This window comes from Chiloscyllium plagiosum, chromosome 25 (assembly GCF_004010195.1).
Source record: "Chiloscyllium plagiosum isolate BGI_BamShark_2017 chromosome 25, ASM401019v2, whole genome shotgun sequence".
Taxonomy (NCBI): Eukaryota; Metazoa; Chordata; class Chondrichthyes; order Orectolobiformes; family Hemiscylliidae; genus Chiloscyllium; species Chiloscyllium plagiosum.
In genome coordinates, this window is record NC_057734.1 from 12,551,911 (window position 1) to 12,576,466 (window position 24,556).

General features: G+C 40.5%; 1 protein-coding gene across 2 annotated transcripts in view; it reads right to left on the bottom strand.

Moving 5' to 3' along the window:
* Positions 1-24,556, bottom strand: part of slc6a4b (solute carrier family 6 member 4b) — a 53,144-nt gene that overhangs the window by 11,279 nt on the left and 17,309 nt on the right. For both annotated transcript variants that reach the window (XM_043715521.1, XM_043715520.1), the window contains 6 exons: positions 19,773-19,900; positions 17,280-17,392; positions 15,607-15,738; positions 11,593-11,692; positions 8,571-8,671; positions 2,151-2,318 (listed from right to left, as the gene is read on the bottom strand). In XM_043715521.1, coding sequence (XP_043571456.1) covers positions 2,151-2,318; positions 8,571-8,671; positions 11,593-11,692; positions 15,607-15,738; positions 17,280-17,392; positions 19,773-19,900 — 742 coding nt within the window. The remainder of the gene's footprint in view (positions 1-2,150; positions 2,319-8,570; positions 8,672-11,592; positions 11,693-15,606; positions 15,739-17,279; positions 17,393-19,772; positions 19,901-24,556) is intronic.

Below are 24,556 nucleotides of genomic sequence, written 5' to 3' on the forward strand. Positions count from 1 at the left end.
GGCGGACAGGGGGGGCTGGGTCTCACACACAGCGTACTGCTGCCTAGTCTCTTGCACGGGGAGCAGACTTCACAGAAAGCTCCGAGTTCCAGAGGAAATCAATTAACCGAATAATCAATTATCCGAACGAAATAGTACCCTCCCATCTTGTTTGAATAATCGAGGTTCCTCTGTAAACATATCCTTAGCCATAACATTCTGTAGCAACATTTAGACTCCAGAGAGGAAGAACTTGAATTACAAATCGCTGAGCCTCAATGAAAGCTACAACTAACAAACCTACAAATCATTCAAAAACTATGTACATCAAAAACCATAAAAAAACACACACATAAAGCGCCAATGGCACTGATTAGGGGAATTGTCTCCCCCCCCCGCCCCCACTCAAAGGGGGCAACTACACACCCCAAAACCTTTCTAGCCATCCCACCCACCCTCTTGACTCCTCCTAGCTGGGGTCACACCACAAACACCACAAAGGTCTGTCCATCCCAAACATAATTTAACACAACTTATTACCAACATTAAGGAGACCCCAACAAGACCTCCCTTAAGAAGGACAAACCTGAACAACGGTATTATCTGTACTTATTCAATGGTCCAGTTTAAGTTAGTGTGTCCACAGAGTTCCTCACTTTCTCTGGTCAGTCAAATAAGTGTTCGGATCCATTAAAGGTAAGCCGAAGCACCACTGGGTATCTTAGAGAGGACTGGATCCCGAGTTCTCTCAGCCATCGTAGGATTTCTTTTCCCTGATCATTGCCGCCGAGAATACTTGAAAAAACATGACCCTGGAGCCCTCGCAAACCAAATCCCTCGGACCTTTCCTAGGGCCCTGGAAGCTTCCATGACTCTCAGTTTGTCTTTATAATGATGGAATCGCACCAGAATAAGGCGAGGGTGTTGGTCTCCGCACTGTTACCTGGTGAGCTCTTTCAATCTTTCAATCTTTCAACCTGGTGAGCTCCTCCAAGCTAAGGAATTCTGGTAACCGCTTCTTAAAAAAATTCCACTGGCCGCTCACCTTCCTTTTCTTCTGGCAGACCAATAACACGAAGATTCTTCCTCCTGCCTCTGTTCTCAAGATTATGAACCAGATCAATTAAACCATGGACCTGCATTTCCAGGGCTCAAATCCAGCTCTTGGATGAATCACTCTCGGCTTCCACCACTGTGACTCAGTGTTTGACCTCATTCTTTCTTTTCCCAAGGTCTCCCAGCTGCTGTTCATGCTTTTGGAGGATAACAGAGATCGGGGCCAGCTTTTTGTTGATCTGCCTCCCCAGCACCTTGTGAGATTTGGTGAGCTCTGCAACCAAGGCTTGTTGAGTAAGCAGGCCTGCCACGTTGGTGGATTGGCCTCGGGGGTGGGGGGCTCTCTCCTTTCTTCGGCATTTCCCAGCAGCAAAAACAAAGGTAAGTAAAATTTTTAAATTCTGTGTTTTGTTGGTCAAAATGACTTGACTGGGGTGGGCTTTAGCTCTGTCCTGCTGGTGTTGTAGCACAAAGCCGAGCAATGCGATCCTCCTAGATTGCCACCATCTTGGATCCCTCTATGATGGGCAATTTAATCAACACTTATCTGGACTTTTGATCTTCAGAAGTCTGTTTTCCCTGTCTATATTTTTCATTTCATAACACTGTATGTCAAACCATCTGACTGTGTGTGTTTGCAATTTTAAAGGGGTATAATTTAAGTTGCATAGTAATCCTGTCTTTTTTCTGCCATTTGTTAAAGTTAAGTGCATTTACATAAATAGTTATCTTCTGTTAATGACAAAACCTGGTTTGCATTGCCTTTGTCACGAATAGCAATCAGTTAGGCAAATTTGTCTTACAGGCCTAATTAGGTATTCATACATTTGTGAGAGCTTGTGGAACAATGGGGCACAATTATTGGCACACTCTTCCCACTTAAGATGGAAAGGTAAAGCAAGGTAAAGAAAAAGCAATGTATTGTGTGAGATTCTATGGATGAGAAACAGTCCTTCTGTAAAACATGTGTGACTGTGGAAATTCTATTTTGACCTTGCCAAATGACCAACTCAAATACACAATTCCTTACAGTCATGTACATATTTGCATTCATATTGTGTTAGATGCAAAATAGCACAAGAAAAATGTATTTCCTTCAAATGTGGCTTTCCTACCTGTTTAAGAGATCCAGGCGTCCATACCAATTTGTACATCATGTATATTGGAATCCATATGAAGGATGAAGCTCCAATCAGGTATCCGACTGTTATACTCCAGTCTGGATAATCGTAACCAAATAGACTGAGCGGGGGCTGATACACAAGTGAGCTCACTGTAATAAACTGCAAAGAAATTAGAAAATGGAAATCTTAAGCCTTAATCTAATAAAGAATGCCTTTTTTTGCTTACATGAGGATGGATACTTAGTGTTTTCCTGTTTTGTCCTTTTTTAATGTAATTTAAGGCCACTTCTCTTTCTCACAAATAATCAGATGCATATTCCTAGAATTGCAACAATTACACTCTTACATTCATCACAAGATAACTGACCCACTGAGAACAAAGTGGGATTTCATTCTGAAAGGAATGGACATTATATTCAATTAAGAAACTGTTACATGCTCCGAACTGGCACTATACTGACTTCGAGGATAATGTGATTCCATTCTGGTGCTGGAAAATTGAAGGAAGGCTGTATGAGGGAATGAGGATAAGAAATCTGTGAGAATGGGCAACGCTTTTTAATCCACAATGTTTTAAAGTTAAAAGCACCTACTTCTCCATGAGACTTTGCAAACAGCAATCTGACCTCAAGGATCAGAAAGGTTGGTCATTCTCACTGTTAGTCGAGAGTGTGGTGTTGGAAAAGCACAGCAGGTCAAGCAGCATCCGAGGAGCAGGAGAATCGACATTTTGGGCATAAGCCTTATTCCTGATGCTGCCTGCCCTGCTGTGCTTTTCCAGCACCACACTCTCGACTCTGATCTCCAGTGTCTGCAGTCCTCACTTTCCCCATTCTCACTGTTAAAAGATACTGCAATGATATAAAGGGGCTAAGCAGCTGTTAGCTTGAAGCTCCAGTGCAGCAGTTGCTACCTTGAATTTCACAACTCCAAACTTTTGTTGGGATTGTGTCTTCAGTTTGGAAAGCCCTGTTTCAGAATCTCAGAGTCGTATCCCTATCCTGAGCCTGCTGCCTAATAACACACCTGCAACAAGTTCAGTGCAAGGACTGCAGCACTTCATGAACAAGGCTCATCACCACATTCTTAACAACAATTAGTGATTCACAATAAATATTGGCAATGTCCATATCTAAAGAAAGAATTTTTAAAATTATCCTGTGCTGCCTCAGCTCCTCTTCAATTACATGTTAGCCAGCATATACCCAGTAAACTCAAACTGCCTACAGGAGCCGCCTTTATATTGATCTCTTTTGAAAACAACCATACTTTCACAAGTAGGTTATTTTGAATATGGATACAAGCTTTTATTTGTATTACATTGGAAGTTGCATTGTGTAATATTACTGGCCAAATATTCATATTCCCATCAAATTCCTTTGTCTGTTATTTTAACCTTTTTAGGATAGATACTATAACTCATTTTAAATAAGAAAAACATTAATTTAATAGTTTACAACAAAGATTTCCAGCTTATATTTTATGATGAAACTGGGCAGAATTTTCCCATTTGCAGTTGTGTTTTGTTAATTGAGATGCATGGCACCCAGTGGACCATGGCTCAGAATTACTTTTCTCACATAATCTTCATTAACTCTTCATTCATTTTCAATCAAGCTCTTGAGTGCTTTCCTCAGGGAATCATTCAGCCTGAAAGATGGATGTGCTCACCACAGTAAATGGATCTTCCGGCTATTGTGCCTCCAATTCCATTTTAAAGTCCAACTGCACACCACTTTAGAGACTGCAAGCCAGGAACAACACACACTATGGACTTCAGCCTCAACATAACAACACAGCCTAGAGAAATGGAAAGCTCACTTCCTACGTGGTAGACAGGGACCTGGTGATGTTGGCGGGTGGGGGGAGGGAGATGTTGAGCACAGCAGTTTGTTTGCTTCCAGCTAACTACCACAGGAGTCCATGTCACCAGACTAAGAGACTCTGGACACAAATTGCAGCCCAGTGGTGTGTCTAAGGTAAAGAAGAGTGCCCACCAGTACAAGAAGAAGGTCAATGATCTTCTGTGCTAGGTAAGTGTATGTGCCTCAGTCTTTTCACTACTACCTCATATTCATAGGGCCATCACTCATTTTAAATTTGCTTTCAGTATTACACGCATCCTGCTCACTCACTGGCTCTTAGTCACTTTATCCTCTCAAACCATTAACCCTTCCTGCCCTCTGCAATTCTTATTCGCTGACTGGGAATACCTTACCAGTTATCTGCCTCCTGTATCACTGCATACTGCTCTTCAATCCAAGTCCATCATACTGAGTTGCTCCCCTTGTCTGGTAAGACCAAGTGCCTGATTGACTGTGGACTGGAACAGGATGAGCCCTTTGACTGACCATGGCATTATCCTTTGACTGACTGTAGTCCCCCTTCACCCTATCTAAAAACTGCTCCCCTACTTTCATACATGGCCTCTTTCTTAGAGCACATGCAATGTGTTTGCAATTTAAACTGCTGGCACATGCTGCAGTGCCACATACTTGATTATTCAGTGCTGTCAATCATCCAAGCTGTCTGCTTCTCCCTCTCCCATACAAAACAATTCCAGCCACAAAGTGGGCAGCCTATATATCATTGTTGAAGTTCTTCAGTGTGCACAAAGAAAGCAATGTGAAATATACAGACATTTGGCAGCTTCCAAGTAAGGGCAAACTAAGGAGCACTGGGAAAGCAAGTTATGAGCTGTAAGGTATAGCTATAATGTTGCCGCATCCCTGCACACAAAACAATCTGACACCTGCAAATTACAGGTGTCCCTGAACTCCAAAGCAAATTATTGCAATGTTTGTGGTCTGAGAGCAGGCATGAAATGGGTGAAGCTTTCTGAAGCTGACTAGCATGAATGGAGGGTCAAGGAGGAAGATGGCCATGGCGCATGCAGGGCTGTTGTGAAGATGCATAATGGCCAAGAAAGGAATTCAGTATGTGGCAGCCACTTGGTATTCTCTCTGATTTACCTTGGGGATTTGTGCCATTTGGTTTCTTGGTGAAGTTACTTGAAAGTAGCCATAAGGCAAATTAGGATTTTAATGAGTTGCAAATGTGTAGAAATAAGGTAGTCATCATTCAATGGTGGGATTCTGAAATTGCTATTTACCTTCAGGTGAAAACATGGATACTTTTTCTCAGTGCAAGAATCTAATTTTTCCTTTCTTACCATATTTTCCCACCTTTTTTTTAGATTTTTTTAGATTACATTACAGTGTGGAAACAGGCCCTTCGGCCCAACAAGTCCACACCGACCCACTGAAGCGCAACCCACCCATACCCCTACATTTACCCCTTACCTAACACTACGGGCAATTTAGCATGGCCAATTCACCTGACCTGCACATCTTTGGACTGTGCGAGGAAACCGGAGCACCCGGAGGAAACCCACGCAGACACGGGGAGAATGTGCAAACTCAACACAGTCAGTCGCCTGAGGTGGGAATTGAACCCGGCTCTCTGGCGCTGTGAGGCAGCAGTGCTAACCACTGTGCCACCGTGCCGCTTTCTCTCCATTACTCACACAACATGTGGACTGTACCACATTATTTTTCAAAATGAAAATTGGAGAAAGCTTTACCATTGTCTGGGCATTGAGACACAAGACAGCTATTCAAACCATTACTGTAATGCTGGAGAAGGTACACCACTAATCCCTCATGCCAAAGGACTGAATTATGCAGAACGACTGAGAAAATGTAGGATTTTCATCTGTGAAAGGAAGAAACTGAAGTGGAATCTCATCAAAATGTATAACTTGGTGGAGAATAACAAAATTCTGAACACAGCTTCAAATTTAACATTGTAAGTCAAAGGTATAAGATACATTTAGGACTGATATTTGGCACTCACACAAAATGAGCTAGCGATTAAGTTACTTCAGGGTAAAAATTGACTGCAATGTAATCTGACAAATATGAGTTTCTATTTAATTTTACATAGTTTTAACAACAAGGATAAAAATCCACGCTACTGTTTTACTGGATTCAAAATCAAAACCTTTTGCTAAGGCTACAAGAAAGAGAAAAAGAACGTTGACCAGAAATGAACCATTCTCAAGACCCAGGTGATGTGTTTCATTTCTCATTAGCATTTCTGCCAGTGTTGCATTAATTATTATTGATTGACATTTCGTATTCAAAGGTAAAAAGACTATGTGCAAAGAGTCTATTAGTCAGCAATTCTGGAAGAGACAATTCAGGCCCCCTCAATACTTGTAACTCATTTTCTACCTCTTACTTTGAAAGATGCACTTCAACCACAGCCCATTCACCAATGAATGAGAAGGTTCAGTGCCAGATGATCAAAGGAATTATCATGTGCCCAGAAATTAAAGCAGTGGCTTTATGAAATGAATGCATTAACCTCTTGCAGATTTGATTTGATTTATTACTGTCACATGCACTGAGGTACATGCTTTACAGGCAGATTTATTCCAATTTTTAGAATATTTATTCTTAGCATGTGTGTTTGCCTTGAACAGAGTGTTTTAATTGATGCAGAAATGCTTATGTTAATTCCTGTAACATAAGTAAATGTTTGTGGAAATCATTATATTGAAGTATCCAACAGATATTTATTGGAAATAACTATTATGTACAAACTTTACATTCCTCGGGCACATAATTATCTGCAATATTATTAAGCCATTAGTTTGCAACAGAGAAGCATGTTTTCAGTCAAGAATTATATTTCAAGTGAACCCTGGGTAAGATGGAAAATGAGACCTTTAGACCCTCAGGTCACATGCTATAATACATTGATGATATAATAAACAAGTCTCTTAAAGGTACACTGACATACTGACTGAGAGATTTAACACAACAGGCATCATTGGCAAAGACAGCATTATTTATTATTGCGACTTGCACTGGAAAGGAAGTAATGAGATTTCTTCTTGAACAATTTGATGAAACTTAGCTGATGCTTGTCAATTGAATGGGTAGTTAATAATCAGCCATGCTAGATTGGGATGAGAATCAAATAGAGGCCAAGCCAAGTAAGAAAGCTTGCACATTTATGAAGCGGTTAAACAATCTGCAATGTCAGGGTGGCTTTTACTGATAACAGGTTTTAGAAAATGTAGTTTAGGTTCTAAAAATACCAGGGTAGATGTTGAATTATGTTCTCTGTAATACTTGTCTTGACTTCTTAATAACGTAACCACTACACTATCATAACCATAATATTCTTGAAAAAGTAATGAGTTTCGTATGTTTTCTATGAATCTTCACTTCAGTACACAGAGGAACCTCAATTATCTGGCATTCGATTATCTGAATATTGGATTATCTGGCAAGATTGCAAGGTCCCAATGCTAAGCTATTTGATAGGTAAAAACAATGACTGCAGTTGCTGGAAACCAGAGTCTAGATTAGAGTGGTGCTGGAAAAGCACAGCAGGTCAGGCAGCATCCGAGGAGCAGGAAAATCGACTTTTCGGGCAAAAGCCCTTGATGAAGGGCTTTTGCCCGAAACGTCGATTTTACTGCTCCTCGGATGCTGCCTGAACTGCTGTGCTTTTCCAGCACCACTCTAATCTAGACTCAGCTATTTGATTATCTGGAATTCAATTAACCAAATGAAATACTGCCCACCCGGTTCCTTCGGATAATCGAGGTACCTCTGTAATAATTTATCTGCAAATAAGTTTGGAATTATAGTTTAGCTGTTATAACTCTAACATCCAAGATGATTGGAGACATAAATGGTCATTCGGCAGCTCGCTGTGATCAGGGAGACTGCCATAATCCAACTGTGCAGCTGCAAATCGAAACTTTTGACTATGACAGGGATGTTGGGGTGAGGTGCACTCAGAAACACAGTCTTGACTCTGGTACCATTTCCAGAAAAGTGTTTTTACATATAATGAAAGGACCTGTGCCATTTAAAATGGCCCTGGGATTCTGCTTCATTGGGACCAGAGCTTTCTGTGTGGCACTTTGCACATTGTAATCATTTTCCAATCCATAAATCAATTAATTGTGGAATCCGGGTCTACCAGGAATATGTACATATGTAACCATAAGGTACAGGTTCATTCTGTGTTGATACTAAAGAAGTTGGAACTCTCACTCCTGAAAACAGTACACAAGGAAATTTAAGAAATGCACACATCTCCAGGAGAGTCTTTTATTTTGGGGTAAGGGCAGAACCAAGGCCTGCTGCAAATTCTAGTTTCCCCCATTCAATCCCACATATGTCTAATACCTTTGGATCACTTTCAACAGTCCATAAATTTAGGATCTATCCTTTGCGTCAATTTTGTGAAACTATTAATAATGTGGAAGCGGTCTGACCTGGATTGATTAATACAATATAAGAAATACTACAGGAGGAATAGTCAGGTCAGTGTGGATACCTCCTTGTGACATACAAACCAATAAATTGCTTAAGGCTGGTTACTCACAGCTAGGAAGGCAGGACTGATCCCCACCCAACAAACCCTCCAAAACAGTCCTGGTGAGAGACCCAACATTGTCTGGATATCACTGCAGAATCGTTGGACACCTGCACATAAATCAAGGACAGAAAATGGGACAATTTCAGAGCTGGTCAAAATGCTGACAGTATAATCTTGAAACACTCTGTTCAATACTATTTGTTGGTGTATATTTAAGCAACGGTAATGCGCTTTATATACTTTAATGCTATAAATATTATGCCCTATATATGCTTTAATGCTTTAATAAATTTGTTGTATGCATGTATCTCAGTAGATGTTTGGGTTCATCCTCCAATGTAAATGATATGTGTTATATATGAAAGCATGCCAAATCATTTGACATAAAAGCTATTTGACATAAAATGAACACTTACTTACCGACACCTGGATTTCTGTCCCACTAGAATTTAGAATCCAATAACCCTGTAAATGGAATTCCAAATCTTCCACAGCACTGAGACTAGAAGGTATTCAAACACCAGTATCCTCAGGTACCTTACTGGAGTGGCTATTTCTTCTTATATGAACCAAGTAAAGAATGTCGAAAGGCTACTCAACTGTGACAGGCATTATGGTTAAATACTATCCCATTTTAACAAATGCACCCATCTACATTTCCAGCAAGTGATTTCTAGACAGTGATTAGCAGTGGTAACTCCAGCTGAATTTTCCATTCTGTAACCTACATTGAGGACTTCTGAACATCCTTATTATCATCCAATCTAAAACCAACTAACTCAGCACAAAGTGTGATCAATTCATACATCAGCAGATCTGTACTTCAATTATTCATACATATTAGCATTTTTTTAAGAAATTGTTGGTCAAAATGATTACATTGAAACTAAGCTGATGTCCTTAATTGCTAAAGGGATTGAATTTAAAAGCAAGGAGGTTATGTTGCAGCTGTACTGGTTGCTGGTGAGGCCACACCTGGAGTACTGTGTGCAGTGTTGGTCTCCTTACTTGAGAAAGGATGTACTGGCTCTGGAAGGGGTGCAGAGGAGGTTCACTAGGTTGTTTCCAGAGTTGAGGGGGTTGGCTTATGAGGAGAGATTGAGTAGACTGGGATTATATTCATTGGAATTTAGAAGAATGAGGAGGGCTCGTATAGAAACATATAAAATTATGAAGGGAATATATAAGATAGAGGTAGAGAGGACATTTCCATTGGCGGGTGAAACTAGAACAAGAGGGCGAAGTCTCCAAATTAGGAGGAGCAGATTTAGGACTGAATTGAGTAGGAACTTCTTCACCCAAAGGGATGTGAATCCATGGAATTCCCTGCCCAGTGAAGTAGTTGAGGCTTCCTCAGTAAATGTTTTTAAAGCTAAGATAGATACTTTTTTGAAAAGTAAAGGAATTAAGGGTTATGGAGAGTGGGCCAATAAATAGAGCTGAGGCCGTGGAAAGATCAGCTATGATTATATTGAATGTTGGATTGGGCTCCAAGGGCCAGAAGGCCTACTCTTGCTCCTAGTTCTTATGTTCAAGATCTTGTGAAAATAAACCACTTACATTTAATTTGATGCTTCATGTTACCAAACACATCCTGTTTTGTAATTAAGTTCCTCGACTTTAGAGTATAAGTGAGTGAGCAAAAAGTATAATGTGTGAAATTTCCCATATTAGCAGAAAGAATAATAAAGCATTTCATTCAAATGGTGAGAGATTTTAAAGCTCTCAAATGAAGAAGGATCTGGGTGTCCTATTGTATAAATTACTGAGGTTAGTAAGCAGGTGTAACAAGTCATTAGGAAAGCTAATATAATGTTATCATTTACTGAAGGAGGATTGAATACATAAATATGGAGATTATGCTTCAGTTACACTGGCCATTCATGAGAGTATTGCGTACAGTATGGTTTCCCTATTTAAGAAAGGAATATGTTGGAAGCTGAAGGTATAGTAGATTAATAACTAGAAGGGGCAGGTTGTCTTATGAGGCATGTCTGAAGAGGCTAGGCTTTTATCCTCCGGAGTCTAGAAGAGTAAAAGGTTGAAACATATAAGATCCTGAGAGGTCTTGACAGGCCAGATATAGAAAGGATGTTTTCTCTTGTCACATATCTAGAACAAGGGCTTACAATTTAAAGCAAAGGGTCATCCATTTAAGATAGAGATAGAGAGAAATTTCTTCTCACAAAGGATCGTGAATCTTTGGAATTCTCTTCCTGAAAATGTTGTGAAAGCAAAGTCTCATGAATGGTTTGAAGGCAGAAGTAGATCGATTCTTGATAAGCAAGGGGGTGAAAGGTTCTTTTGGGTAGCTGGGAATATGAAGTAATCAAATTGACCACTATGCTGTTGAGTGGCAGAGCAGGCTCAAGAGGCTGAGTGGCTTATTCCTGCTTGTAATGTGTATGTTTGTCTTTCTCTTTAAATAGTTATGTGTTCCCTCTTGCCCTTCAGGTTACACTGTCTTTGTTTTTCTTTTATGTTCAGAGGTCTTTAAACATTGGGTTGCAGCCATTGTCTGGATGTGAAACAGGCTCAGCAGAAACCAGTTTAGTAATTGAATGTCATGTACCTTATCTGTGCAGGTGTTGGCTCAATGAAAAATATAGCAGCTCCATTCTTTGGTCATAATGGTGGCCACTATAATGGGTGTTAAATCACTTGCCCATGTCAGTTAGAGGCGTTAACATTTGTTGAAGCACCCATATGCCAAACACACTGTCTTCAATGGGACTTGCTTTGCTCAGATTTTCTGGGCACCCATATAGCTGCTGCCAATGAAGGTAAATATGTTTCTAACATTTTAATTGTGGACTAGAATATTCTTTTCAACTCCACATTAAAACTCTCCCTACTGTTGTCCTCCCTGTTCCAAGACTTACAAAAGTGCTGTAATTTAATTTTCCCATTGCACACCCCAAATATTCTAATGACGCCTGGAAACCAATTTGTAATGACTGTTCTTATGCTAGATTTCCCATTTTTAATTATCCAAACAGAGGAATTGATCTGATGGTGGATCTCTTACCATAAAACCAAGACACTGCAATGGATTCTAATAATACCACAGCGATAAGACAGGAACCTGATCCAAAGTCTTCCATCAGTTTGACAACATATGCCCCTCCCTGAAAAATTCAATTGTGTTTCAAATCAGGCTGGGGTTAACATTACAAAAATGTAAAATACAATTCATTAATACACTGGAACTTTAAATCTGAGACAAAACCTTGGCCATGGAGTTTCAAGGAATGAGAGAGACCTTATTGAAATATATGATCCTTAAGGGCTTGACAGAGTAAACTCAGACATGTTGTTTCTCTTTGTGTGAGAGCCTAGGACAAGAGTGCATAATCTCAGAGTAAGGGGCTGCCTATTTAAGACAGAGATGGGGTATGATTTTTCTTCTCTCAGAGGGGAATGAATTTGTGGAATTTTTTACCACAAGTGAACGGTTGAGGCCAGGTCATTAAGTAGAATCAAGGCTGAGATAGAGAGATTTCTAATCTTTAAAGGTATTGAGGGCTATGAGAAAAAGGTAGGAACATTACCAGATCAGCTATGATCTCATATAATGGTGGAGCAGACTCTATGGGTGAAATTGCTACTTCTGCTCCTACATCTTATTGTCATATGGCAACTTTGGAATGAATTTTCCACTGGTTTTAAATGGTCTGTGTAGAAAAGTTTCAATCTATACCAACTCAGTTCATAATTGGCATAATTATAATTGTGCATAACTCTGCTCTCAAAAAGCCTATTAAAACAACTGGCCTTGTTCAGTGTCACATTTTATGGGGATGGTAGGGATTTATGCACTTTATCATGGAAGGTATAGTAACTTTACTTTGCACTTATTTAGTGTTGTACCTGACCTGACAGTGTGTTAACATCACAGGGTAAATGGTACAAGGTGACCACAAGATGCCCATCAGTCCTGGCTGGAGCTGATCCATTGTCAGGACTGGGCCTCCACAGTACAGAGAAGACCAATAAAACAGTGAGCCTGGGGTAGTGGAGCCAGGTTTTGAGGTGGCTGCAGGAGCTCCTTCAGGTTTCAAGAAAAATGCAGAAACTTATCAAGAGGCTTCCTTTTGTCTAGGTCCCTAGTGAATATTGATCAGAGTGCTCAGTGCAAATTTCGCATAGAATAATTATAGAATAACATTGCAAAGAAAGAGTCATTCGGCAGATTGAGTTCATGCCAGTCTTTGCCAGCTTTTTCTATAGCACTGATTCTTTTCCTTCAAATATTTATCCAGTTCCCTCAAAGCTTTGTCCAATTTCACAGATTTAAGGTTTTGGAGATGAGTCAGAGTATGAAATAACTTATAGGATTGCAAAAAATCTCAGCTGCATATCCACGGAGATACAATAAAGAGGAACAGAAATTAAGTGTGCTGTATCTGAGCTTAGAAGAATTAAGATAAAAGGCTTATTAAGAACATAATAAATAAAAGCAGGAATGTACACCACACTATCCTTAAAAATCAAAAGAACTGCAAATGCTGTAAATCAGAAACAAAAGTAGAAATTAATGGGAACGCTCAGCAAACCTGGCGGCATCTATGGAGAGAAACCAGAGTTAATGTCTTAGATGTTGACTCTGGTTTCTCTCCACAGATGCTGCCAGACCTGCTGAGCTTTTCCAGCAGTTTCTATTTCACCACTCAATATAATCATGGCTGGCCTCAACTCCACTTTCCCACTCATATCCCTTAATCCCTCCAGACATCAAAAGCCTGTCTATCTCAGCCATAAATATAACAACAAAGAAGTATTCACAACCTTCTGAGGTATCACTTCCAAAGATTCACAACCATCTGTGAAGACTTTTCTCCACATGTGAGTCTTAATTGCTTAACCCCTTATCCTGAATTGGTGCCCCTTCAAACTAGATTTCCCAGCCTTGAGAAACAACCTCTCCCTGCATACCCTGTCAAGCACCTTCAGAACCTTGTATCTTTCAATTAGATCAGGCTTCATTCTTCTAAACTCCAAAGAAAATTTCACTCAGCCTGTCACCATTGTGCAGCTATCTGATCCCAGGAATTAATCCAGTAAACCTTCATGGTACCACCTGCAATGGATGTATATTTTCCATTTTTGAGCAGTTAACCAGGAGTGGTCTCATAAAAGCTCAAAAGACTTCCTCATTCTTACAATTCCCTTACAATAAAGGCCAACATGACTTAAGATACCATAATGTTAAATAACATTGAACCATTTAATTAATCCATTGTAATAGCTGGAAGAGATTTATATTCAGGATATCTGAGTTCAATTTCTGTATTTTGCATCTCAGTTCATTCTATCAGACTAACCTATTACTGCTAGCCTTCGCTAGGTGCAACAATGTAATTTACAAATGTGTATCCATCAAGCAATTATCTAGCTTCTTCCCAGCTGCTTACTTAATTTACAATCTCCCACATAATTCCGTAATTACTTCTGAAGTTCCTGGCAAAGAGAGTTCATAGTTTTGTTCACACTACTGTGGGATGAAACTAAACAGAGAGTCGTGAGAAAAATTATCGGAGACAGAATCATTGAGGAATGTTCATGTTTGGTACTTTTTATGCAGCCATTAAACTACACATAGTTAGGTGATGAGGAACTGATCACCTGCCCCTTCTCTCTCAAACTAAAAGGCAGGAAGAGAAGTAAAATTAATTACTTAATCTTCATGACTAAAATCACATGCATTATTTTCACCACTGCCCTCTTCTAAATAATCATTCTTCATGTGAGAATCTTGATAGTTGACAGTAGAAAAGGGAACCATTGCCAGTCCTTATTCAGTATCCATACACGCAGGCTTGCCAGTTAGAGATATATTGATGAGAAGTGGGAAAACCTGGTTCATTTTCCGTTCATGCGTCTTTATAGTGATTTATGGCTTACCAAGGAGCTGTAGTCCCAGCAACGCAAGAAGTTGCAGTGTCCAGAACTGCGACTGCAAGCAATCTTGGAGGCCAAGGCCAGGGGATGTACTCAGTAGGAGGGTGTGGTGAGGTGTGGGGTGGTGGTGAGGTGAGCAATGAATGGGGCATTGGGAGATGGGGGGAGTTTAACACAGTTTTTGAGGCTGCTGGCATAGAGACTGGGGTTGAGGGGAAGGAACACCCATTGGGCTCAGACTTTCTCGGATTGAGACAAAGGGGTCCAATATTGAAAGGAGACGGTGATGGAGGTGTCTCTACACCCTCCCTCCACCTCCAGCCCGAGTTCTGAACAGAGTCATTCTCAGAACTTCTCTCAGCAAACTAAAGATTAAAACCAGGCAGGAAATAGTCTAGTCTGTAATCAGCTACTTAATAGCCTCAACTGGGATGAAGCCAGGCTGGCTGGCTGACCTAGGTTTTGCCTGAAACAATATAAAATTGTGGAGAAGCTGGGGTAGACAGGAGCCTAGTGGGAAGGCTATCTGAGAGAATTTTCCAGGCTCCCCTGCTGGCAGATGGACATACACAGCATGAGGTGAACAAGTTAACTGCTATTTATCATAATGTTGTTTATGAAACCCTGATGGCCACACCTTATTTCCATAGATAAGAGCAGCTACACTTGAAAAGGGATATCACAAGAATGTGGCATGACATTATAACTGCCTTTTCAAGTTTGTTGTTTTGTCACCGCCCACACCCCCACACTTTCCTTCCATCGCTGAGAGTCCAGTCACCATAGTCATACCAAGCCATAGGGCTGCTCTCTCATTACAGAGAGATGACTGGTGATGAGTTAACCTGAGGTCCATTACACCTCAGATGAGGGGAGAGGTTGAGAAGGAGAGTTCTTCATGGTGGCCTTAGCTGGCATTGGGAATAAAACCACACTTGTAGCATGACACTGCTTCGCAAACCAACTGTCCAGCTAGCTAAGCTAAAGCGACCCCCTGAGTTCACAAATGCATTCTCTCTTTTCATCCATCAGATTTTTTTTTTAATTCAATGACTAACATCAGTTGATTTTTTAAAACTTATATTTTTAGACAATCAAAAAGCAAACAACGTAAGATATTTCCATTGACAACTGTACTTACATTTGTAAGAGTGCTGAGTGAGCCCATAAAGCACACAACAACCAATCCCAACACAAATAGTTCCCTTCTTTTAGCAAACAGATGAGGATATTCATCTATCACAGCTGTAATGATAGACTCCAGACCTCCATACTGTTGATGAGAAAATGACAATGAATCACTGTGTCTGCTTTGCCCCAAAAAAAAATACATTGATCCCTCTCCACACGAAGAGGAACACAAAAACAAAGCAATATACTCAGCAACACTTCGGTATCTGGAAGACTCCCCTAGTTTACAGGAATATTACTTTCAAAAGGACAGAAACATGAAAATTGACAAGCAATAGAATTAACAAAATTGGAAGGTCTCCTTGTTTTCTCCCTGAATCTAAACACTTTCATGTATTTGAAAAAGGTAAAGTGATGATACTAACGTCTAGAGTGCCCAGAACTTTGATTGGATTGGTCATTAGGTTTGAGACCTGTTCACTGTTCAATGTGATGATTACCCCAAAATTCAGTTCCCAATCTATCATCACTGCTCAGATGTTGTATGTGAAGCTCAATATTCAAATTCAGGACATAATGTAACTGAAGTGGCTCATCACACATGCTGCATTCTTTAGACAATCTTATAGTTTGCCACCACATTGAGTATTTCAAAAATAATACAAAGATTAAATATTATTTAAGCAATTAGGCTTTTGAAACAGGTAGCTCAGGGAGAAACAGATCATGGTACAATTTGTTAAAGCTCAGATCTAAATTAGATGCTGAAAGGTCCTGTTTATAAAGAATTGTTGATCTCTGGAATGAGATGTTGGTAGGCATTCAAAAAAAGGAGTTGAATAAATACCAGCGAGTTATTGTGTTCTGGAATTTGCTTGGTTGCCTTAGGGGCTTGGAAGGTTTCCCAAGTTTTTGTTCCCTGAACTGACCTTTTCTTTGCTGTAACTCATATGAGATTGTCCACCTATGAAGGAAATGATGAGGGCAGGGCTTGATGGGGATGCTTATGTTTGCAGAAATTGCTTCATGCCAGAAATCGGATAAGCTTGATGGATTATCTGCTTCTTTTTTACAGGTCCTGCCTTACTGAGTGAGTCTCTGCTTCAGGTAGGGATCTTCATGAAGATCTTCTTCTCCCCTCACCTCCAATTATTCGACAATGATTGCTTGCTGTTTCCTGGACATTGGCTACACTCAAGGCCCTGCGCCCAGATGGTCATTCTTCCATGCCTGGTGAGTCAACAGACTATTAAATTATAGGCCACACAATAGCCAAGTCTGACTTCTACACAAGGCATTGGGAGAATGCCACAGTCAATGCTGTAGGTATTAGATACTAATAAATTTTAGAATCTTTATGGTGCCATTGATGATGTGTTAATTATTATCACCATAAACATTCATTAAAAATGGCTCCTGTGTGGATTTTATGCATTTTCTAGCAAATGATCTTGAAAGCAACCAATTTACTTGATCTGTTAGAATCAAACACCACAACAAGTGACAAGACTACATTTGGTAACAAAGATATTTCTTATGATTAACCTTTGTTGTAGTTAACACGGAATCCAAAAACAGATTCCATCTGAAATACTAATTCTTCAATTAGAATTTAATTTCTTCCAATTGAAACCCTCAAGCTGTAGTTCTTTTAAATTGATTTAACTAAACATTTATACTCACTGTGCTATCCAGGCCTAGAGTTATCACCATGAGAAAAAAAAGGATTGCCCAGAAGGGGGAGCCATCCATGTTAGCGATGGCCTCTGGATACGTTATAAACAGGAGGCCGGATCCTGCAAACCCAAAAAGAGGAGATAGTCTTTAAAAAGAGATACAAATCCATAATTATAAGTTTGTAATGTTTTGGGACTGTCCCTTTAAGTTAGGATAAAATGGAAGAATAAGGAGTGTAATGTGGTTTGATTTGAATTCTGCCTGACAACAATCTTGGCTGTTAATAGTTAAAGGGGGACCAAGTAGTTTAACAGGGAAGAAGGCAAAAGATATTCAAGCCTGTAAACAATCATCAGGGCAGTTGTGTTGATGGTGGACAGACATTAAGGACAAAAAAATTGTGTTAAAGATGACAGTCCTATAATTTCAAGGCTGAGTGCAGCCACACCTTAGGGAAAAAGACATGATTTACATGTCACGTTTCTGTTAGTTCAGGGTCAGCAGGAGGCAGGAGGTTTGTACATGCTGAGGCTGGGCCCACCACACTGGAAACAGATTGGAGTTGGATACTGAGGCTATTGAGTGCTGATGTGGTTTGGTTAAAGGTTCATATTGGTTCTCAAGTACTTGAACCCAATTGTTTTGTTAAATATTAGGTTGTCTAGCTCACAACCCATCACTGACCATCTTACACCCAATGCCCAAAAAATGCGACTCACTGCCAAATTATTTCCTCTATTCACCTCTAATGGACCTGCATACCGATCCATGCCTCTCCACCCTTGCATAATGCCCAACATACCAACCATGCCAATTCATAATACTTTCACGCCCATTCATCTAATATACAATTTGTACAGAATCAGTGAACCCTGGAAGAACAAAGATGTGTATGGAAAAGCTTAAAAATAATAATTCATGGAGCCATGTTCATACAGCACAGCAACAAACCCTTCAATCCAACTTGTCCATACTGACCAAGTTTCCCCAACTAAATTAGTCTCACTTGCCTGCATTTGGCCCATATTCCTCTAAATCTTTTCTATTCATGTACCTCTCCAAATGTCTTTTAAATGTTGTAACTGTATCAGCATCTAACACTTCCTCTGGCAGTTCATTCCATATATGAGCCACTCTCCATGTGAAAATGTTGCCCCTCAGGTCCCTTTTAAATCTTTCTCCTCTCACCTTAAAAATATGCCCCCAATTTTGAATTCCCACACCCTGGGAAAATACATTTCACCCTATCTATACCCCACATGATTCCATAAACCTCCATAAGGTCACCCCTCAACCTTCTACACTCCAGTGAAAACTGTCGCAACCTATCCAGCCTCTCCTTATAACTCAAACCATCCAGCACCAGCAACATCCTGGTAAATCTTTTCTGAACTTCTTCAATTTAATAATATCTTTCCTAAGGCAGGGTGACTAGAACTAAGCACAGTATCCAAAAATGGCTTCACCAATGTCCTTGACAACCTCAATACGATGTCCCACCTTCTATACTCATTGGTCTGAGCAATGAAAACAAGCTTGCTAAACATCTTCTTAACCACCATGTCTACCTGAGCTGGAACTTTCAAAGAACTATGTCCCTGAACCCCTAGGTCTCTGTAATCAACAATACCAGGCAGCATAGCATACTTTTTTAAAAAATGATTCTAATTGGAACCCTATGAAAGAGTCAATTGACCAGACTTTTAAAATATCAATAGCAGAAATTGAAACCCTTTATCTTGTGTATATCATATTGAGCCATTGACAAAATAGATCCAAGGGGAAAAAAAGTCAATCAAGCAATATTTTTGCTTTATGTGCACATTTTGTTTGTTCATTCATGAAATATTGGAATCACTGACTTGCCAGCACTTATTGTGCATTCCTAATTTCCCTGAAGAAGGTGATGGAGAACAGCCTTGTTTACTGTTGCTGCCCATGGGGACTAGGTACACTCATAGTGCTGTTCAGAAGGGAATTCCAGGGTTTTGAGCTAAGGATATGAAGGAATGGTGATTTCGTTCCAGGTCAAAATGATGTGCAGTTTGATGGGCAGCCTGCAGGTGTTGGCATTCCCATGCATCCTCTTCTGTTGTCCTTCTAGGTGATAGAGGTTGCAGGTTTGGAATGAACTGTCAGGGGAGTTGTAGTGGGTTGCTGAGGTCCACTTGTAGCTAGTACACATTGCTACCACTGTCCATTGGCAGTGAAAGAATTGAATGTTGAAAGTGGTGCATGGGGTAGCAATTAGAGGGGCAGTTTTGTTTCAAATGGTGTTGAACTTCTCAAATGTTGCTGGAGCTGCATTGAGCCAGGCTAGTGGAGAATATTTCCATCACACTCCTGACTTGTGTCTGTCTCAACAAACTAATGGAAGTTTGTTTATTTTGGGAAAGTAATAATGTTGCAACCCACTCATGACTTTGTTCAGTCTCTTTCTTGTGCTGGGCTGCATTTAACAGAAATTATCTTTGTTGAAAAATACTTAAATACACACACCTTTGTCTTTTGCCACTTCTTCCACATCAACGTTGCGCATCTCAGCCATGTATCCCAGTACTGTGAAAATTACAAAGCCTGACAGGAAGCTCGTCAGGCAGTTCACTAAACTGGTAACAATTGCATCTCTGCAAAGAAAATAAAAGTCAACAATAAAAAAGTTTATTTTCTCAGCTAAGAGCCTTCGCCCATTGATTGTAAATGTCAAGAAATCAGAGTAGCATTACCCAAATGTGACCCTGCAATTCTCTGATATCAGCAACTGGAAGGATGAGATGACCAATCATCTGCAATTTTCACTTGTGTATTATTCCATATATTATTAATGAACATTCTGATTGATCAAAAACTAAAAGCCCTTATGGAACACTGCCGGAACCCCATTGTCATTAGTACAGTCAAGGCATGGAGGGTGATGCGTTAGAGTGAGGGTTACTTATCCAAGACTTCGCCACTTACACCTATAGTTGGCATGCCAGGGTTCCAACCAGGGATGATGGACTCAGGGTTCAAACTATGGGCAACGAGAAGAGTTTCTAGTTTGGGAGACTTGTTTGAGGGGGAGGTTATGATGTCTTTTGAGCAACTGAGCCGCAAATACGGATTGCCCAGCAGAGATCCTTTCTGTTTTTTTCAGGTTAGGGATTTCATCCAGAAGAAGACTACGCTTCTCACTAAGCCTTATAAGCCCGATACAGAGAGATTGTTGCTACGTTCCACAAGCACCCTCTCGGTTAGTGCCCTCTATCGCCTGCTCGGTGGCAGGGCCTGGCATGATACTAACCGGTTATGTGAGGTCTGGAAGCAAGAGCTAGGAGTGGAGATCTCTTCTGAAACATGGGAGAACATATGGGAGAATGCTCGAAAGTTCTTAATCTGTAATAGGACATGCGCTATGCAGTTAAAGGTTCTGCACAGGGTTCATCTGGCACTGGACCGTCTGGTGAAGTTCAAAAAAGAGGCATCTTCAGTGTGCCCCAAATGTAAAATAAGTGTAGGTACTCTTACCCATTGCTTCTGGACATGCCCCAGGCTCCGTGTTTACTGGAGCACTGTAGCAGGAGAGATCAGGAGGGTATTGAGGACTGAAGTCAAAGTAGACCTGATATCTCTCCTCTAAGGTCAACCAAATTTATCATATTTAGAGGGGAATGGGAAGAAACTATTTAATATTCTTGCATACTGTGCACGGGAGAATATTCTGATTAACTGGGTGTCTGAGAACCCGCTTGGCTTGCTGGGATGGCAGAAATTAATTATGGAGCACATTCCCTTGGACATTTTTACAAACGTGGTGCACCACACAACAGACCATTTTTATAAGACATGGCAGCCCTACTTGACTTATTTGAATATAGATTTGTCAGCTCTCTTAATCAGGGTGTTTGTTTAACCAAGATGGTTAGGTTTGTCGAGCCCTGGGCCCTGGAGGGGTCTCCTGAATTAATACAGGTATACATATAATGCTCCCGTTCCTTTGTTTGGGAGATTTGTGCCAAGCATAGCTGTTCTGTACTGTGTGGGTTTTTTTTGCTTTTCTTTCTTTTTTTGATCTATTAGTTATTTACTTATTTATTGGTGTTGCTTTGCACAGTGCTAGGGTTTGTTTTGTATTATAGAGTAGGTTAGTAGTTAATAGACAGTAGTTGTCTTGTAATTTGTGGGTTTTTTTATTGTACTGATATTTGTTATTGATTGTATTTTTCAATAATTTTATATGTTTGTAAAGTTTAAAAAAATTTGCTAATAAACATATTTACGAAAAAAAACTAAAAGCCATGTTTCCACTGTCAGGACTTCTCTTATCCTGACTATTCACATTACTTTTTTTTTATCTGTACATGGGATATAGATGCTGTTTCTGGGCCAACATTTGTTGCCTACAACTAATTGCCCTGGAGGAGGTGATGGTGAGTTGCTCTCTTGAAAAGCCGCAGTCCATGAGGATGCACCCAGAGATCCTTTGGGAAGTGATTTCTAGGATTTGAACACAGCAACAGTGAACAAACAGCTGTATAATTCAGGTTCATGCAACTTGTGGGAAACTTGGTTCCCATCCAATTGTTACTCTCCTCTTTCTAGATGGTAGAGGTTATGGATTTATAAAGTGCATGTGAAGGAACCTGGCTGAGTCACTGCAATGCATCTTATAGATAGTTGACACTGCTTCCACTATGTAGTGATTTGAGTGAATATTAAAGATGGTAAATAGCAACTGGGATACTTCATTTTGCTTGGTGTTGAGTTTCTTGAATGTAGGCAGGTGGGGAGTATTCCATCACATTCCTGACTTGTGCCTTGTAGATGGTGGACAGGCCGAAGCAAGACGGGAGATGAATTGCTCACTGCAGAATTCCTAGCCTTTGACCTGTTCTTGTAGTCACAGCATTTATACAGCTGGTCCAGTTTAGTTTCTGGTCAATGATAACCCCATTGATGTTGATAGGGACATTCAGTGGTAGAAATTCCATTGAATGTCAAGAGGAGATGATTCAGTTCTCTTTTGCTGGAGGTAGTCAGTCATTGCCTGATACATGTGTGACATGAATGTTACTTGCCACATATCCACCCAAACCTGGATGTTGACCAAATTTTTCTGAATAAGGACATGGACTACTTTTCATGCAAGGAGGTGTGAATTGTGCTGAACATTGTTCAGTCATCTGCAAAACATGTCCACTTCTGACCTTATGATAGAAGGAAGGTCACTGGTGAAGTGGCTGAAGATAGTTGGGCCTTGGACTCTACCCTGCGGAAGTCCAGTAGAAATCTCATGGGACTGAAATATTTGGCTTTCAACAACTATAGTCTTCTTTTGTATAAGATATAACTCTAACCACCGGAGTGGTTTCCTCTGACTCTCATTGACTCCATTCTGTGAGGGGGCCTTGATGGCAAGGGCAGTTACTCTTGCCTTATCTCAAATTCAGCTGTTTTGTTTGAACAAAGGTTGTAATGAGGCCAGGACTGAGTAGCCCTGGTGAAAACCAAACTGAGCATCAGTGAGCAAGTAATACATGTACAAACAGATTCAAGGACAGCTTCTTCCCCGTATTATCATAGTTTAGAATGGACCTCTTCAATGTTAATGTTGATCTCTCGCTGCACCTTGGCAGCAACTATAACACTTTATCCTGCTCTCTGTTCTATTACTCTGATGCACTTGAATAGTACATTCTGCCTGGAAAGCAACATTTTTCACTGTACCTCAGCACACATGACAGTAATAAATCAAATTAAATCAACAAAGATCAAATCAAAAACTGCCATTTGATAGCACTGTTGATGATCCCTTCTGAATAGTGTCTCAAAGGAGCAAGTCTTCAGCACTATTGCCGAAATGTTTCTGGGAACTTAGCCTTTGCTGTATCCATTGCCTTCAGCCATTTCTTGATATCATGTGGAGTGAATATGATTGGCTGGGGTCTGGCTGAAGGTGGATGCAAATGATTCAGTCTTGGCTTTTGTACTGATGTTCTGGAGTCCCCCTATTATTGAGGATGTGATTATGTGTGGAGCTTTATCCTGTTAGTTGTTCAATTGCTCAACTTCATGCAGAACTGGTTGTAAGAGGACTGCAAAGCTTGTGGGATCACTGAGTCCTGCTTATCGCACCCTCTGTTTGACATACAATTAGTCCAGTGTTTTAGCTTCACCAAGTGGATGCCTTGCTTGATTAGAATTCCCTGAAACAGGAAATTCTAAAGAAAATGCAGATGCCTACATATTATCAATGCAGCTTTAAAAATTGGCTCTTTTCTATGAAGGGTAATTTGCTTATAGCAGGCAGTTTTAAAACTGTGGGTTACAAACTCTGATGAAGTTGCAAGGTGCCCATTCTCCAAGATAATAGTGGTAATTGTGCAGAGGCGACTCAGGTCGGACAGTCCTGGACATATTGGTTACTTGCTGCCAAACAGCAAAGGGCAGACAGTGACCCCAAATTTCTCTTTAACTTCAGAAAACACTTCCAGTTGTGAGTGCTGGATGAGAACAGAATGTTAGTGTGCCATCTTGGTTCCTTCAGTGTAGGTCAGTAACTGGAAAACCTGAAAGTCATTTGGCTGAGCCAGGGGAATATAAGTGATGGCTTCAGGTTTCACCGTGGTTCTGCTCCTGTTGTGCAGACTCCTTCCCCATGGCTGGTGATTCAATTTTATAGATACTGGCAACTAAACCAACAATGGGACAGTAGGGTGTTGAAGCTTACAGGTAATAATTGTGATGAAAAAGGAACTGATTACACTATGAAAGGGGAGGGGACAGAGCCGACTATGATGTGTGTTGGGGAAGGGGAGAGGGACTGATTTCATTGTGTGGGGAGGTGGAGATGGTCAGATTAGATTGTGGGTGGAGTTGAGGAGAGAGGGTTTTGTACTGTGTATAGGCAGAGGGGAAGAGTGCAGATTTCTGTTTGTAGGTGGGGAGAGGAGGCCCTTCATTGAATCCTCAGTTATTGGAAAATATGAAGAGTTTGCCTGAAGCTGACATGGATACATAAAAGAGGTAAAAACAATGACTACAGATGCTGGAAACCAGCTTCTGGATTAGTGGTGCTGGAAGAGACAACAGTTCAGGCAGCATCCAAGGAGCTTCGAAATTGACGTTTCGGGCGAAAGCCTTCATCAGGAATAAAGGCAGTGAGCCTGGAGCGTGGAGAGATAAGCTAGAGGAGGGTGGGGGTGGGGAGAAAGTAGCATAGAGTACAATGGGTGAGTGAGGGAGGGGATGAAGGTGATAGGTCAGGGAGGAGAGGGTGGAGTGGATGGGTGGAAAAGGAGATA